Genomic DNA, 18,760 nt, shown 5'->3' on the forward strand with positions numbered 1-18,760 from the left:
GACACCAGATGATACAATAGCAAGGAAAAAGAATATTGTCAAAAACATACTTAAAATTGATATCATAGTGTACAATTCATTGATTCTTACTTACTGATGTATGACATAACTAAAGACACATGTTTTTCTAATTCAAAATTTACTTGGTTGTCTACCACGTAAATACATGTAAATTTGAAAATAGTGTTGGTATATGACTGCTTATCACATGACTTTTACATGCTAAATTTACACACTTGTCACTATAAACTGGGAAAATGTTATGCCCTATTTTTAAGCTGGTAGACTCAGCTGAGACAGCGAAAAAATATTCTTTTAATTATGTAAAGTGACATATTATCGGCCTCATACAGCTGGAATTGAAAGATCTAAGCTTGTTTTGAGGCAATAATGTATTTGCCGCTTTTGGAACCATCTGGTGTCTAGTCCCTTTAATGTTACCTTTTGGCTTGAAACACAGTTGCTCATTCTCATGGTTCTCATGTTGCATTCATGGAAATTATGTCAGTACAAATCAGCAAAAACCTAAAATGCCAGAGAGTTCAACAAACAAATAAAATGACTTGAAATGTTAATAATTGATTTGCTCCGGCCTGATTTATTCGTGTGCAGGTAGTGTCTGTATCCAGTTGACGATTTTTTGAAATCAATTTATCAGTTTATTTGTTATTGATTTTATTCTTCATTGTACCAGTAAAAGCTTGCCCCATGAGGCTTATTTTTTTACCCCTTGCCGAATAGAAGGTTTCGGGAGGGGGATATTGTTTTGGCCTTGTCCGTCATTCCGTCATTCCGTCCGTCAAAAACTAGGTCACTAGGTCAAATCTTAGAAAATCTTTGGAACACACTATAGGCATTATACATGGTCAAATATTCATGAAACTTAATCAAAATGTTTTCCTTGATGAACTCTTGGATTTATATAAAACTGGGTCACATATGATAAAAAATTAGGTCACTAGGTCAAATCTTAGAAAAATCTTGTCAGGAACCATATCATGGTAATGATTTGTCAGATTATGTTTAAACTTGGTCAGGCTGTACCCCTTGATGAAATATGGACCGCTTGTAAAAGTGGGTCACATGGGGTCAAAAACTAAGTCACTAGCTCAAATATTAGAAAAATCTTAGAACACATTAGAGGCATTATGTATGGTCTAATATTCATGAAACGTTGTCAGAATGTTTTCCTTGGTAACTCTTTGACATGTTTAAAGCTGCACTCTCACAGATTGGCCATTTTAACATTTTTTTTTATTTTTTGTCTTGGAAAGAGCAAATTTTTGCGTAAATATCTGCAAACCAATGATATAAGATTGCTGACAAAAAATCAGATCATATATTTTCATATTTCCGTTCGAATATTAATGTTTATGGCTTAAACCGATTACTAACGGTTTAAGAAAAATGCATAAAATATCAATTTTTGAACTTAAATATAAAAATCTACGATCTGATTTTTTGTCAGCAGACTTATATAACTGGTTTCCATGGATTTTCGCAAAAATTGGCTTGTTCCAAGACAAAAAAAAGTTGTCAAAACGTTCAATCTGTGTGAGTGCAGCTTTTAAACTGGGTATGTGATAATAAATTAGAAAACTGGGTCACATCGTGACATGTGATAATAAATTAGGTCACTAGGTCAAATCTTACAAAAATCTTGTTGTTGTTGTAATTATTGATAAGTGTTGGGACAATTGTGAGGTTCTGGCCGTCTAGAACCACCCTGTATACTTGTGTTCCAGTAAACTCAAGTTCCACCAACTGTTGCTAGGCAGAAATCCCATCATTTATCAGTACAGCTATTTTGATTCGATTGTGGTGCAAGTGTTGTTTGTATGTTTGTGTTTCTCAATCAGTACCATTCAGGCCCTTACTTTGTGCCTTCATTTCACACCACAGGTGGAACAGGTGCGTGTTTATGTGGACATTATGACAGAACCCTGGTTCTCCCTGGTGGAGGATATCTGTGGAGCTGTAATGACTGGTAAAGCTGACCTTGTTATGCTTCAGGTTAGGAGCACCAAGCTTTTGTATTGTACTACTGGTATATTTTATTGTTCAAATCAAGGGTTCCAACGATCAGAATTAATCCTGAAATCAGGCTTGAGATCTTTTAACTGCAGACTATTGTACTGTTGTAATGATTTTGTAAAGTTGTTTGCTCAGACATTTACATTAAAAATGGTAGGAAGTACCTTGATATAAATATAAATGACTTTGGAAACAATTTCAAGCCTGTTTACCCTGCTTTGGGCATTAATCATTCATACTCAAACAGTATCCCCGGCTATTTTTTAGGGCTGATAAAAACACTTTTTCAAAAATAATGTTCATAAAAGTGGATGATGAAAAATTATTCATTCAATTTTTTCAAAATTGTATGTGATAGAAAATAACAGTAGCATTTTAGTTTTTAGTTAAGTATTAAGCCTTTCTTGCATATACAAAATTTATAACTTGAAATCTCAATTTTTCAGCTCGAGTCTGTACAGGGTCACCACAAAGCACTGACTGACCTTGTGACCTGTAGTGAGAAAATAGGTCATGAGGTCCAAGGTCACAAGAGGCTGGAGGCATTGAGGAAGGACAAGAGTGACCTTGATGACCTCACTGTGACCTTCAAAACTACCGCACAGGTTGCTACGGAACAGGGTAAGGCAAAGGAGCATTAGTCCTTTAAATTTGGTTAATATATGCACACTATTACATTACACATAATTTATTATTGTGTCAATATTGAAAGACAATATTCTAATTTTCTCTCCAAAGAAAAGCTATATAACTGGCAAAACCTAGTGTTTAAACTACATTATTTTATTAAATTAATTTTTATAACAGTATTTATTTACAATGACATGAAAATTTGGATCAAAAAATGTTTTACTTATTATATACTACTAACTATAGCAAATTGGCTAGACCAGCTATGTAGGGTGTACTTTCTTATCATTGTTGTGCCTAGCAAACATTTTGCCATATTATCATTTAAATAATGAATTATCCTCACTTATGATATTTTTGCGCATAGATATTTTTAACACTAATACGAGCTAGATTTGTACAGGTGAGGATAAAAGGCAATATAAAGTCACTCAACTGAATGATGTTGTTTCAAGGTAGAGTAGGTTGGCAATATGTGAGATGGAGGAGGATTTCTATTACCTGACCCTTAACTGATCTGTGAGGCCCTGAGTGGGGGACCAGGGTCAGTGTAGGAGTCTCACACAGTAATAAACATATATTACAGGTGTAGAAGTGGGTGTGTCCCAGGTGGAACAAGTTGGCCGGGAGTGGGCAGGGAAAATGTTCTCTATGACCTCTGACTTTGAGCTGGTCTGTGAGGCCCTTATGGGGAAGGGCAAGGGCAGAAAGCTCTGGACGAACCTGGAAGGGCCTCCTGAAGAGGTGGCTGAGGCCTTGGAAGGGGAGAACAAGAAAATAAAGGAGCTGATGAAAAGTGCATGCTATGGGTTCGTAGAGGTTGTTTTAATGCTCCTATGAATTTCAAAAAAGTAAAATTGTTATCTTGATAGCAATTTATAAAAGTAGTGTAGATATAAGTTGAACTACCAGACTTGGAATAAAACTTTTTATTTCAATTATTGAAACAAATGACAATGATAAATCACTTTAAGGTTTAGGAAATAAAAGTATAATTTTGTTTGGCGTGATCCATATTAAGATAACTTAATTATTGCTTTCCCCATCAGTGATGATGACCTACAGACCCTGTACAAGGGTTGTCTGGGAGACATGCGAGAATGTGTCGAGGAACTGAAGGCCCTGGCCAACAAACGGTACCCAGCCCATGGCCTGGGCCCGCATCGGGCTCTGTACAACAGTCTCCTGGTCGGGCTCCACAAAGGAGCTTGGGTGGTCTGGGTAAGTACATAAATGGCTTTGTCTTAATATTCTAATTTTATTTAGCTTTATTATGTAAAAGCTGATATATAGAATCCCTCTCAAGTCCAATTCCTGGGCAGAAACAAGTCATGGTGTCCTTTTTGAGAGGCCATGAAAAAGTACCCCTTGTGGGAATCGAACCCACAACCTCTTGGGTGAGAGGTGGACACCTATACCCCTAGACCACTCTCACCCTTGGTTTGTCATTGACTTTTGTTCAAAAGCCTTTTAAGATATTCCTTGAAACTTAGGGAAAATATTACCAATACCCTTATGCACAGTAAAACCCATAACCATGGAGTTAATAATTGAACTGTTTTGCTCTGTGTTTGTCATTTAAAAGTTGGATACATTAGGCATCAGCCATAACTTAAAAATCATTCAAAACATTCAACCGAAATCTATGTACACATATTACCCGTGACTAGCCACACCTTTGTAGCAAGGCTCTATCTCTGGATTCAATCAGTGTTTAGTATTGCCACATATTTGACAAGGAAAACTAACAAACAAGAGTTCAAAACGGCTTTCGTTGGTCTTGTAAGTATTTACTGAACTGTTATGTGGTACTTTCGTGAAAATAAAAAATAAAGGTTTCTGTTCATTACGCCCTCTTTGTTCAAAAGATCACTGCATAAAATGGTTTCAAAGGTAAATAGATAAACACTCTTACAGAGGGTACTAATATGGTGTTGTGGGTTTAAAAGATACAGACTGTTTCCACTCATAACATGTGTTCCATATTTCAGGCGATACAGTGTGTAGACTTGGCCCGTCAGCAGTGTGCCATGTACGCCGGGCCTGTAGACGCCATCATTGAACACACCTTCACCATCAAAATCACCCATGGTATGACTGATGCACATATTTGTTCTCTTGAAATAAAATAGAGATTAGCAAATTTGAACATGGCTCTGCTAAGAAGTTCAGACATTAATACAATACTGTTCAGGAACTATCCATTCACTGGCATTCAGGATATCAGCTATTCCCCTTTTACAGCAGTATCAGTTCGATTAAAGTGACTCTCTTATTTAAAATCAGGATATACACTTGTATAACAAACAATTTAAGTGATAAACCTTTAACTACTTACTAGGTTGAGTCCCAATATGAAAGGGAACCAACATCAGTCATTATTGATTTGGCGTATACTTTGGCTTATCAGCATGAACAAACTATGAAACAGGTGGGCTTTGCCTCATAACCCCGCAAAGCATCTATACAGTATACAGCTTCCGTTTGTTTAACATCAACTGACCAACTAAATCATAGCTTTATGATACGCTCACAAGGACAACACTGTTACACACGAATCTTTCTGAAATGCCAAAAACTTTCCGATCTGCTTTGAAGTCTACAAATTTGAAGTCTCTTAGATGTAAAATGACATCTTGAACATGATTTGATTAACTGATTGACAAGCATGCTTTGTTTAATTCATTTGCAAACAGTAGTAAGTGGTAGCCTATTTTTAGAACCACAAAGCAATATTGAATGGTATTAAAGGACCAGAAAGTAAATTAGTACATTATGGACTTAGTTTAGGCTAAAGAGGTATGTTTTAAATAAACCATAGAAATCTGGCTGGAGTTACAGGTAATCAGCACAAACAAGGGCTGAGGACAAACAGTTATAACTCCATATAGAATAAAAGCACTTACATCTGTCTCATGCCTAGACCTCAAACTGCTTCTAAAATGGGAAACATAGCGATCAAATGAATAAAACCAGGCTTTCAAAAAAACATTTTTCATATCGAACAATTAACTCCCAGGTGACAAGAGGGATGGTCTGATGTCAGAGTTTGAAGCCACGTTGGATCGGTTCTCCATGTCAGCCACTACAGTACACAAGAAGGTGCTATCTGGGATACAGCTGTCCTCAGAGTTGACCCACAGATCTGCCGTCAGACAGTGCCTGGACGGTATAAACAAGCTTGCTCCAGCTGTTGTTAATGTCCTCAGGCAGTTAGTAGGTAGGTAAAACTAACTTCAAAAGTGAAATTGACAGGGCCTATTCAGATCTATTGAAATCATGAATTGGTCATGTCATTTGTCACATACATGCTCAGTTTGATGAGGGTATCATTTAAAATTCAGTCATTGTTTGTAAAACATTTTTTTCAAATTGGAGCAAATTCTTTTGCTCATATCTGATCTTGCAAAGGCAATACTCGGTTTACAAGTTGTAATGATTCTATGCTTAAGTTGGCTTGAACTTATATTTTTTTAATTATGCACTTACTTGTAAGTGTACTCTGTGCACTGAATAACTTATAACTAACTGAATGACGTATTTTAATTTCAAAATTATATTTTATTGAGGAAGGGCAAATGTAAACAAAATGTTCAAGTAAATTTCACACACACACACACACATCTGTTTTCAATAAATCAATACCTTTACTTTACCTTAGGCTATAATTTGACATGTACAGTTTTACATAACTAACATTTTGACAGTGTGTTTAAACAAGACATTTGCGACCAAAGTTTTCTGTATAAAAAAATCCCTTACATTGTTTTCAGACTTTGTTATTGTGCCATCTTCTTGACTGACACGCACCTTGGGATTAGGCCAACCCATATTGTTTAGCGTCAGACGACAGGTTTAGGCTTTCTCGTCTGAAAAAACAATTACATTTTATATGATCAATGGTCTTGCCGAATTGTTTTTAATTTCCTTTTACTATAATTCCGACTACAGAACACAAGTGTAAACAGCATGCTTCATACTTAATTTGTACTAATATTCTTGGCATTTGATATCAGAAAATGATGCATTCTGTGTGATTCCAATTATCAACACACTTTAATAAAAGTTTAATTGATCTCTTTTGCAGTGGAAATCTGTCTTACAATTGAGATTGGTCCAGAATGGACTAAGGAGGCTCTGGTGTCTATATTCTGCTTTGGATGTCACTCATTCAGTATTCATGTTTTTTGAGGGTTGCATATGTTGTTGTTTTCAGGATAGCTAAAAGGTTTTCGTACCAAGGATTGACGCTAAGCATAAAAAGTGCTTAATTAGTCTGTTGTCATAAACATCTTCTACTTCTGAATCACGTTTTCCGTTTCCAATGAATAACTTTTGAACCTCTGAGTGTAGAATCTTCAAACTTGTAATGCACACTGGTCATGGTCAGAATATAAGCCTTATTGATTTGGGCCAAATAGGTCAAAGGTCAAGGTCATGGTGACTTACTAGAAAAGTTATGGGCTTTTCTGATCAATAATGTTTGAACAGCTTGGTGTAGAGTCTTTAAACTTAGTATACACTTTGGTCATGGTCAGTAGATAACCTCTATTGATTTGGGGATCAAAGGTTAAGGTCATGAAGACTTATGGGTGCATTTGTTTCTGATTATCAACTTTGAACGACTTTGTGTAGAGTCTTCAAACTAGGTTTGCACATTGGTCAAGGTCAGTAGATGGCCCATATTGATTTGGGGGCCAATAGCTCAAGGTGATGGTGGCCTTTACCTTTAAATATTACCAGTGTTTCCAATCTTTATTTTTTTGAAAACATAACAAGGAGAAAAAGGAATGCCATCAGAGTTTTTTGTTGCTGAAAATAGAACTGTTGCTCCAGCTGTGATAGGGCACCGACTATTATGGTGTAGCAAGGTGACTACATACTTCCTGTTTGTGTTACAGGTACCTCGAGCAGTGAGGTTCATGGGCTTGTGTTGTGGCACAGACTATTATGGTGCAGCAAGGTCCATCATCTCATTAGAATACTGCATCAGATGTCCGATCTTAAACCCACGCTCTTAAAGGGTAATAAAACAGCCTTATTGCTTATTCTAATCAAAAGTTGGCAAAATCTTTACACTAGAACAAAAAGGGAACAGTGAGGTTGTTTTTTGTGTAATATATTATATTATTAAAATATTTGTTAAATTATGTTCCATGAAACATAATCGTAAAGTTTAAAATAATTATAAACTATTTTAAACTTCCCAATTAGTTTTCATGTTAATAAAACTTTTAATGAAACTATAAAAACAAGAAGACATTCAGGTATCAATGTTTGGTCATACAAATTGTTAAATGCCTGCAGACAGTACCTTTTGATAGGTGTGTAATATGTGTCAGGAAATGTAATAGAATTATCAACGTTGCCTCCAGTAATTCTGGTTGTGAACTGAACAAATTGAAATATCTCCAGGGTAAAACGTTTATTTACTGTGCATAGTATTAAGGGTGAGATTTGTGTGACATGCAAGTGTGCACTTTTTACTGCACTGCATTGCAGTAAACTTATTTGCGATATAAAAGCTTTGCGATGTTTAAAACCAGTTTGTTGAAAACGATGGAATTATATTGGAAGTTTTAATGTGGAAAAAAAGGTGTTTAGAGTCTTTTTCAATCCAGGTATATATATTTAGCCACTGATAATTTTACATGTCTATATATAAGTCGTATATCAAGCCATTTTTTTATACTTAATTAAGATATGTTTTGGTAAAAAATTAATCATCCCTTATATAATCAACTGTTAGTTTCACCTAATTTCCAGATACAAAAATTGCATTGCATGTAAAAAACAGCCATGTTGATTGTCATTTCCAATACTTTCAATTCCGACCAAGTTCACATTTAATTCACAGCTATCAATTTCAGACGTCCAGAACCTGCTTGCCCCAGAAAGCCAAGAATCACCATCATTTGACAGCATCTCAGAGAGGCTACAACAGACGGAGGCCGAGAATCAGCCTGGTCCAGCAGGGGGGAGATCACCAGAAGAGAATGCAGGGGTACGCCTCCCTGGGGGCCCTAGCATACTCGCAGCCTCGTATACAGGCTCTAGAATTCACAATAGTGATGAATCACATGACCCTAGAACAAAGTCACATGACCTTGCCACTAAGTCACATGGTGCCACTGTAGGACCTCATTATGGCACAAAAAGTTCCAAGAATTCCACTTCTATCAGCAATACAAACAGTGGTTCCAAAAATGGAGTTTTAGATGTGAACAATTCTGGGACAACCATTTTGTTAGACAAATGTATAAGTGGTGAGGATGTGGACAACCTTGAACCTGTCATCGTTAACTTAGAAGAAATAGAAGAGCAGATTATTCTGAATGCGAGGTAAGTTCTTTTCTGACTGTTTGTTTGAAATACATTTGAGGAAGGAAAATGTACAAGCTAGTGATAAATACAAATAAAATAGAATATTAATTACACATTCAAACAAATTGCACATCATAAGGAGTAGGGTTGGGTCTTGTAACTTTCATGTATAGAATGGCCTAGAATAGAATATACTTGTTTTATGTGTTGCATTAACTTTTAATATTTATATGGACGAGACTCAAATAAAAATATACAATAATACATACATGTGTCAGCTACTGTGTGATAAAACATATGAAACAAATTGTATGTTGTACAAGATTATGCAGAACAAGATTGACACAATTGTAATAACTAACTTTCTTATGAATTGGGCCTAAACCACAAGTTAATATTACAATACAACTTTAAAATATTTCAAGTTTGCTTGTGTTAATCATTCAAATAATTGGATGAGATATACTTAATAAACTAGAAATGTGTCCATAGGACACGGATGCCCCCACTTCGATTTTTTGTCACAGAAAATAAGCCATAATTATTATTCAGGATAATCTGAGGGCCCTAACTCCTAAATGATTAAAGCGATTTCCATGGCTATCGAACTTGATCAAGATATTATGGTCACAAACATGTGTTAAAAGTTTGGTGAGGATTGGACAAACAGTTTTCAAGAATTAGATCGGAAACAATCTTCGGGACGTATTTTTCAAGTCTTTTTTTGCAAATAAAGGGCCGTAACTCCTAAATGACAAAAGCGATTTCCATGGCTATCGAACTTGATCAAGATATTATGGTCACAATCATGTATGTAAAGTTTGGTGAGGATAGGACACATACTTTTCAAGAATTAGATTGGAAACATATATTTTTGAAGTATTTTTGGCAAAAAAGGACCGTAACTCCTAAATGACTAAAGCGATTTCCATGACTATCGAACTTGATCAAGATATTATGGTCACAAACATGTGTTTAAAGTTTGGTGAGGATTGGACAAACGGTTTTCAAGAATTAGATCGGAAACAATCTTCGGGAATTTTTGGCAAAAAAGGGCCGTAACTCCTAAATGACTAAAGCGATTTCCATGACTATCGAACTTGATCAAGATATTATGGTCACAAACATGTGTTTAAAGTTTGGTGAGGATTGGACAAACGGTTTTCAAGAATTAGATCGGAAACAATCTTCGGGACGTACGTACGTACGTACGTACGGACAAGGGCAACCCTATATGCCGCCACTTTGTGGGGGCATAATAAAACAAATACACCTACATGTATAAAGAATTGGATGCTACATTTTAGTATATGTGAAGTGTGTTCTAGAATTAAGCAATTGTTTTCAAGTTTTAGTAATACATTAAAGATACTTTTTGCTTCAAGATTAAACTTAAAGTTAGTAGGCAGACTAGTCAGAAAGTATTCTTAAAATGTTTTCACATAGATGTGATAGGGCTTGCCTTGTAAAGGAAATGGTGAAAAATCTTCAACTTTAGTTTCCTGCCCATTGTGTTGTTTTTTGAAAGTTGACAGAAAGTCTATCACCTTTAATGTAATAATTGACCACTGTATACATGAAAGGTAATACAATTAATGAATTATAACACCAATTATCCACATCTTTAATTGTTCACCTCTGATTGGCTACTCCCTATTAATTTCTTAAAGCTGATTGGACAATTTCACACCTTCATGCTAAACCTTTCTCTTTTGTTATTATCAACTTTTAATCATTTTCTAATTACTACTTCCATTAATGGTTAATAGAGAAGTTGACATCTCAGCTCAATTTTCTTTAATTATTGATAGGATGTGCTTGATTTTAATTTGGAGTTAAATCAAAATTATTGTCTTACTCAAGATACGCTTCATTGGCTGATCACATTAATTGACATTGGTCCTTACTTCAGTATATAACCAAATTTGCTTCTGGCAAATCACACAAACACTTCGATGTGCTTGAAGATGATGTTACCTGTATTTTAATAACATTGTGATATAGCCTACAGTGATTTGAATTTATTATATGAATTTAATTAACTTTGTGAAATTTTGTGTTGTGTATTGAATATTGAACAATTTGTCTTAAGGACATTTAGAAACTACTTACTAAGAAAAAGTGGAGATCAGAAAGTGAGAGAAAAAGGATCAAATGATTGAAGTGAACAAGATGGCAACAGAAATTACCACAATGCAGACTGATAATCTGAGTATTGCCACGGATTTGAAGCAGGTTGGACATTTCACAGACATGGACCGTGTGTCTCCCTCTTACTACAAGACAGACTCACACTCAGCATTTGAACGTGTGGAGAACGGACAGATGAACGGTGATGGGCGCCGGGATGTGTACAGCAACCAGGGAGGGTTTGGTTCTCAAGCTGTGTCGGGCATCCACTACACCTCCTTCCCACCACCACCCGCCATCTCTGACTACCAGGCGCCATACTTCCCACCGCCATTCAACCCGATACCACACCAGCCAATGCCGCAGTTCCAGCCGTTCAATCATGACCCATACAGCCACTCCATTGGAAACTTCAACCTCACACCTAACCACTACCAGAGCCTACCAGCACCTGTCTCTGAGGCCAGATACCAGACCACCCACACTGTCCACACATCACACCAGCCCATCACCTCAAATGGGCAAGTGAATGATGACTATGGGCTCGTGGCTAAGACTGACTACCAGACAATGGCTGGGGTCCCTGCCATAGCGTATGCTGATGATCAGGACATGATCCAGATGAGCGGTGAGGACTATCTTGATGGTGAAGTACTTGATGATGAAGACAGTTCAGAGGATAACAAGCAGTCCGTGATTAAGAGAGTGATCCAGCCTAAGGGAGAGTATGCCAAGGCTATGATAGTGAACGGAGTGGGGCCAGCAAACATGGGCGATGTTTTCTGTGCTGTACCAGGAAGGTTAGCTCTCCTTAGCTCCACTTCAAAGTACAAAGTAACCATCGCAGAAGTGCAGCGTCGACTCAACCCTCCTGAGTGTATCAATGCCTCCCTCCTTGGCGGAATTCTGCGTAGAGCAAAGGCAAAGAATGGCGGGCGGTGTCTGAGAGAGAAGCTGGACAAGATGGGTATGACCCTTCCCTCAGGAAGACGAAAGGCGGCCAATGTTACCCTGTTCACCTCGCTGGTGGAGGGTGAATCAATCAGACTAGCTCGGGACTATGGGTACCTGTGTGAGACAGAGTTTCCCTCTAAAGCATGTGCAGAATACAACACCAGACAGTATCAGGACCCCAATGATCAGCTTACAAGAAAAAATATGATCCTCGCTTCAAAGTAAGTACATGTAGCTTTACGATTTGTTGCAGAGCTATCAATGCTTATTCACTTTAATAACACAATTATTTAATTTAGATAATTCTTCATGAATTTTGAAAGTGACCTTTGATGGTTCTCAGAGAACAAACATTTATAACTTAAAACTGTGATTTCCAACAACAAATTGTTATTTTTGGACTTTGATTCTCAAATTTAGGTCTACTTTAGCCAACATGAGATTTTTATGCTAATATCTAATCTCAAATCTCTTCATTCTTTTCAGACAAGTGCTGAAGGAGTTAATGGACCTTTTGAACCAGGACCGTTCCCCGCTAGGCAACACACGTCCCCCACAGATCCTGGACAACCACATGCAGCGCCACCTATCTCACTTTTCACTTATCACCCACGGGTTCGGCTCCCCTGCCGTTGTCGCCTCCCTCACAGCGGTACAGAATTACCTAACAGAGATGCTGAAAATCATGGACCCAAGCTTGAAGAAGAGTGATAAGGGGAAATGATGAAAAACTTAGAAGAGTGACAAGGGGAAATAATTAGACACTTTGAAGAGTGATAAGGGGAAATAACCAGGATTATCAATTTGCTCATAGCTATTAATGCGGTCTTGCCCATTTAACTTGGAAACAGTTATCATAAAAGGTGCTCATGTTCATTGTTGTGACATAAAAACGAGCTCTAGCCACATGTTTTGTTTTCAAAGGATGTTGTCACCTTGACTAAACGTCCTAGACTGATTACATGTACTTTAGCAGTTAAAGTAAAAAAATCTTTTGCATCAAGGTTCAACTAGTTACATATAGCAAAAGTAAAAACAGGTTTTTGTTGGGCCAGCACTGAGTTACCTGAAGTATTGTATTATATCTGCATAATTTGTTGCCATATTAGCATATGGTTTGTTGAAATCCAAATTATATATAGGTGATATTGTATAAAATGAAATCCCTTGATCTGTTTGTATATTTACAAAAATAGTGAAAGAAATCCTGCTTATTTTTTGTTGCAAAATGATGTTTTAATGAAATAATTAGATAATTGGACACCTTTTTCCGCTTTTCATTATCTTTGCTAGGAGTGTTGCTAGCGGAGGTTTTACATGTATAACATGACAGTGCTATGTGAACAGTAGAATATGTAAGTAGTTTTGTAAAGACATTCTCTTCTCACTGTATATTGTAATATATAATGAAGATCTTATTAAATTGTTTATATTTCATCAAGACTGCTTACTATTTCTGTGTTTATTGTATGATATATATATATGTTTGTTACAGTTCTATCATCGACTATTGCAGCTTCTGAATCTACTGCTTTATTGTAACTGCATGATATGAATTTTATTACTAAATAAATGTTTAAAATTTTGAGACCATTTTCAGTTGTTTTACTTAATATTTCTGCTCTTATTCTAACACTTGTATAAACAAATACAAGGAATGCTTTAATTTAAACAAGTCGATTGTTTTTTCATTCTTTAAATTCATAATAGTGAAAACAAAGATCTAAAAGCATTGTTTGTATGAAAGATGTAAAACTTTCATTATTTGGTTGCCTAAGAATTTGACAGTTAAGGGTACACATTACATAACAACATCGGTAAATTACAGCTCTGGACTCATATCAGTTTTTATGATCAAATATTTCTCGGCCTGATAAAGTCACCAAACTATCTGTTGTGTCCATTTTAATGTCGGGCAGCAGTTTTTATCTAAATTGATCAAAATTCTGGTAAAACTAGTCACGAGAGATGAAACCTGATAATGTTTAATGTTTCACCAAAAATTAGACATACCATTATACGGAAGTATTTATTTAAACCGTTATCAGTGACTGTTCAATATTAGATTGATGGGTGAAAAGAAATGTGGTTTTTAGTACTTTAGTAATGATTTTTAACCAAATTTAGCCTGCTTATTTATTTTAGGGAATGGTTTTCCTTAGGGGTTGATGAAATTATTCTCAAAGAAAGAAAAGGTTTTATTAAAAAAACAACAACAAAAAACTACTCAACTTAGTTTAAAAATATTTTATAAGAAGAGGGAAGGGTTTGAAAAAGCTTTGAGCTATTTTTAATCTTTTGATTCACCTAATGTTATGTTGAATATTTTAGTTTAAAACTTCCCTTTTCTTTGTTTAGCAGTTATTTAGTTGCCACAGAAAGTTATGCACTGTCTTTGATATTGCAGTTTATTTATCAAGATCTGTACAAATAATATAGGATAATATTACCATTTTATATCATCCATTTTTAAAACACAAATTGTATTTAATCATAACAAAAAAATAATTTTGAAACAAAATCATACAAACAATGGCATAATGTTTGCTTAAATGACTGAAACATATTTTGGATGGAATACATTTTTCTCAAGTCTTTACTACACATTACCCTTCCCGGACTTCCCGGACTTCATGGACTTCTTTGTCAAACATAGAACATCTCAGTTTATTTAGGATTTAAATCCATTTATCAATTTACCGATTAAATATGGTCTTACACAAAACATGAAAATCACTTTCTTTAATCTTGGGGAGCATCCATTGCTGCAAAATATTTAATGTTCCTATCTCAAACCCTAAGGGAATCCAGTATAATTTCATGGTCTTCAAATATAAAAATTCATTCATATTTGACAACTCAGGTCTGTGTTATTACATTGTTAATTGCTTATCATGTTTTTATGATACAATCTTTTATTTGATGTTTTATTATTACAGTTTTTATTGACAATTATTGAAAACATTTAAATTGTAATTGTTTTAATTTGTACATGAGTGTCATGTACATTTATTGATGGTCAAGACTGATACGCACTTCAAATATAAGAAATATATTTTTGTTGCATAAAATTTATATTGATTGATATTAATGTGAAAAACCTACTGCATTTTTCCAGTGAGTAAATGCTGTAAAAATAAAATATGTTTTTTCTTGCTTTGTTGTCCCCTTTTTATGCCCCGAAGGTGGGCATATTAAAATCGCACCGTCCGACTGTCCGTCCGTCCGTCCGGCTCTGTAACTTTTCCTTGTATGGACAGATTTTAAAATAACTTGCCACATGTGTTCCACATACCAAGACGACGTGTGCCGTGCAAGACTGGTGTCCCTACCTCAAAGGTCAAGGTCACACTTAGTGTTTATTCACAATGGAGTGCTGCATATAAGGACATAGAGTATAGGTTGTCGTGTCCAGGCTGTAACTTTCTTTTGTATGGACAGATTTTAAAATAACTTGCCACATGTGTACCACATACCAAGACGACGTGTCGCGTGCAAGACCCGTGTCCCTACCTCAAAGGTCAAGGTCACACTTAGTGTTTATTCACAATGGAGTGCTGCATATAAGGACATAGAGTATAGGTTGTCGTGTCCGGGCTGTAACTTTTTCTTGTATGGACAGATTTTAAAATAACTTGCCAAATGTGTTCCACATATCAAGACGACGTGTCGCGTGCAAGACCCATGTCCCTACCTCAAAGGTCAAGGTCACACTTAGTGTTTATTCACAATGGAGTGCTGCATATTAGGACATAGAGTATAGGTTGTCGTGTCCGGGCTGTAACTTTCCCTTGTATGGACAGATTTTAAAATAACTTGCCATATGTGTTCCACATACCAAGACGACGTGTCGGGTGCAAAACCCGTGTCCCTACCTCAAAGGTCAAGGTCACACTTAGTGTTTATTCACAATGGAGTGCTGCATATAAGGACATAGAATATAGGTTCTCGTGTCTGGGCTGTAACTTTCTCTTGTATGGACAGATTTTAAAATAACTTGCCACATGTGTTCCACATACCAAGACGACGTGTCGCGTGCAAGACCCATGTCCCTACCTCAAAGGTCAAGGTCACACTTAGTGTTTATTTACAATGGAGTGCTGCATATAAAGACATAGAGTATAGGTTGTCGTGTCCGGGCTGTAACTTTCCCTTGTATGGACAGATTTTAAAATAACTTGCCATATGTGTTTCACATACCAAGACGACGTGTCGCGTGCAAGACTCGTGTCCCTACCTCAAAGGTCAAGGTCACACTTAGTGTTTATTCACAATGGAGTGCTGCATATAAGGACATAGAGTATAGGTTGTCGTGTCCGGGCTGTAACTTTCCCTTGTATGAACAGATTTTAAAATCACTTGCTACATGTGTTCCACATACCAAGACGACGTGTCGTGTGCATGTCCCTACCTCTAAGGTGAAAGATACACTAAGTGTTTATTCACAAGGGAATTCTGAATATAAGGACATAACAGTGTAGGTTGTCAAGTATGGGTGGTATTTTTTATGTTCAGAGGCAATTTAAAATAACTTGCCATATGTATTTGACACGTAAAGGCAAGATCAACTTTTCATGTACTGACCTTGTTCGTAGGTCAATGTCACATTCGGGGGCATTCGTCACATACTGTGACAGCTCTTGTTTATATGTAATATTTGGCCTATATTTTGGTGTTCTAAACTGTTAAACTATCAGATGTTTAGTGAAGCAAAACTCGCTCCTACCTTTCTTACCATTGGCATATACGGCATAAAGGGGTTGGGTAATGCCTGTGGTCGAACAGAGGAAAAGAAAGAACCATGGCAAGAACCTGGTCCTAGAACCCAATAACTGAATACAGAAATAGAAGCAGTTATTGAGTCCTTGCATTAAGACAAAGCCAAACATTTTTTTGAAAAAAATAATAATTCTTAGCCTTACATTTTAGCTAAATGAGGTCTTAGTACACTGTTACAATCAACATTGTATTTGACCATCTAAAATGAATATTCATTGCTTGTAATTTATCAATTTAAAATTTGAACAGTGCAAACGGAAATTGGGCGGTTGTTTTTGTTACTGAATGGAAATTCGGAAGTTTGAAATCAGCTGAATGTATTTTGGGTTATCAGAGCTCGTCTTAGTGTTTAAAATGTGAATCTGTCAAGCAATCCTATTGGCGAAGGCATGAACCTGAACAATAAACAGCCCTAGCTTATTAAAGCAGCATTCATGTCTGGACATTCTTTGTACAACAATATATTTTGAAAAAACTTTTTTTTTGGACAGTACTTAGAGAAATTGTTAAACAAGTCATAACCCACTGGCCAAATCTGGTAAAATAAAAGTGGTTCTGTTAAAAAAGCCAATCCTCAATCCTGTAAGAAAGCTAAAACAATATATTAAAGGCAACAATTCATTTTTATCTGCATGATACACTTTCTGAACAGCCCTCATATTTGTTTTTCAGCCAACAGTTGGAGCAGACTGCCTTATCAGAGGATGGGTGTGAAACTGCTGAGGGTTCTTCTCAGACAAACAAGCATAGTGCATTAGGTGCTAAACCTACACAGGCCAAGTCTCAAAGTCCGGACAGACAGATATTTGAATTGCTGGTATGATGTTGTTCTAATTTAAAATTGTTGATACTGTAATGATAGCCTCATAGTACAAAAAAATAATTGAAGCTCATTTAAAATCATTTTGAAATAATTATGATGGGGGCTGGACTGGTCTCTTGGTAATAGTTACTGTATTTCACCAGTAGGTTAAGTACCGTATTATATCATGTATAGGACGCTGGCATAGATAGGACGCAGGCAAAAAAATAGTTGAGAAAACGGGTAAAAACCCTTAATATATAAGATAGGACGCAGCGGAAAAATGTCAAAATCGGAGCCGAAAAATTGAGGATGGTCAAGTATTTATAACATATATATTGAAGTAAAAAAACAAAAATTGTATATAAGGCATATTTTGGTTACTGTCTTGTGTATTTCGATAATTATTGTCGTATTTTGGTAATTTAGCTACACAACAATGATATATGTCTTGACATTTTGAGAACATTTACGCATATTATAAGACTTATACAAATGCCGTAATAGTCCCACTGACAGTCAACCGTTGCAACCGTTGCAATAGTCTCGACATGCCTTCTGAATGACAGTCAACAGTTGCAACCGTTGCAATCGCAACAAAACTGTGTATTGTCAAAACTGATGATTGTTTTGATAAGGCTTGTCGCTGTGCGGATTAAAGCATGTCGGCATAATTAAGTGTCAGTAATTAGTCTTGCCAGCGGAAGGCACATCGGGTAAAGTGCGAACAAACAACCATAAGGTATTACCATTACAATAGTTTGTTCTATTGATGTTTTTCTAATAACAGACAGCCGGTGTTTTTCACACCTTCGCACATTTGAAAAGATTTGATAGTGACAATAATGCTACTTTGCGTTATGCACATTCATTTATCAATTTTTTAAAACAGTAACATACAACAAAATGTTTTGTAAAATATCGAAACATTAAAATCATAAACAACGATTAATTGATATTTACCTCCTTTCCCGATTTCCGTTGCCGTTATAACTCAATCCAGTTAAAGTGCACTCACATCGAGTTTTTGTGAGTAGCGTCCCTTTTATAAAAAAGTAAACACTCATGTTTTTTTTCAATTTATTTCTCAATAAATCATTTTAAAGT

At 36.0% G+C, this 18,760-nt stretch overlaps 1 protein-coding gene across 2 annotated transcripts in view; it reads left to right on the forward strand.

The window, feature by feature from the left end:
* LOC128211918 (uncharacterized) overlaps positions 1–18,760 on the forward strand; it is a 43,444-nt gene that overhangs the window by 14,076 nt on the left and 10,608 nt on the right. For both annotated transcript variants that reach the window (XM_052917053.1, XM_052917054.1), the window contains 9 exons: positions 1,903–2,013; positions 2,481–2,655; positions 3,251–3,473; positions 3,714–3,885; positions 4,656–4,755; positions 5,684–5,884; positions 7,566–7,688; positions 8,535–9,006; positions 17,524–17,668. In XM_052917053.1, coding sequence (XP_052773013.1) covers positions 1,903–2,013; positions 2,481–2,655; positions 3,251–3,473; positions 3,714–3,885; positions 4,656–4,755; positions 5,684–5,884; positions 7,566–7,688; positions 8,535–9,006; positions 17,524–17,668 — 1,722 coding nt within the window. The remainder of the gene's footprint in view (positions 1–1,902; positions 2,014–2,480; positions 2,656–3,250; positions 3,474–3,713; positions 3,886–4,655; positions 4,756–5,683; positions 5,885–7,565; positions 7,689–8,534; positions 9,007–17,523; positions 17,669–18,760) is intronic.

This window comes from Mya arenaria, chromosome 12 (genome assembly GCF_026914265.1).
Source record: "Mya arenaria isolate MELC-2E11 chromosome 12, ASM2691426v1".
NCBI lineage: Eukaryota > Metazoa > Mollusca > Bivalvia > Myida > Myidae > Mya > Mya arenaria.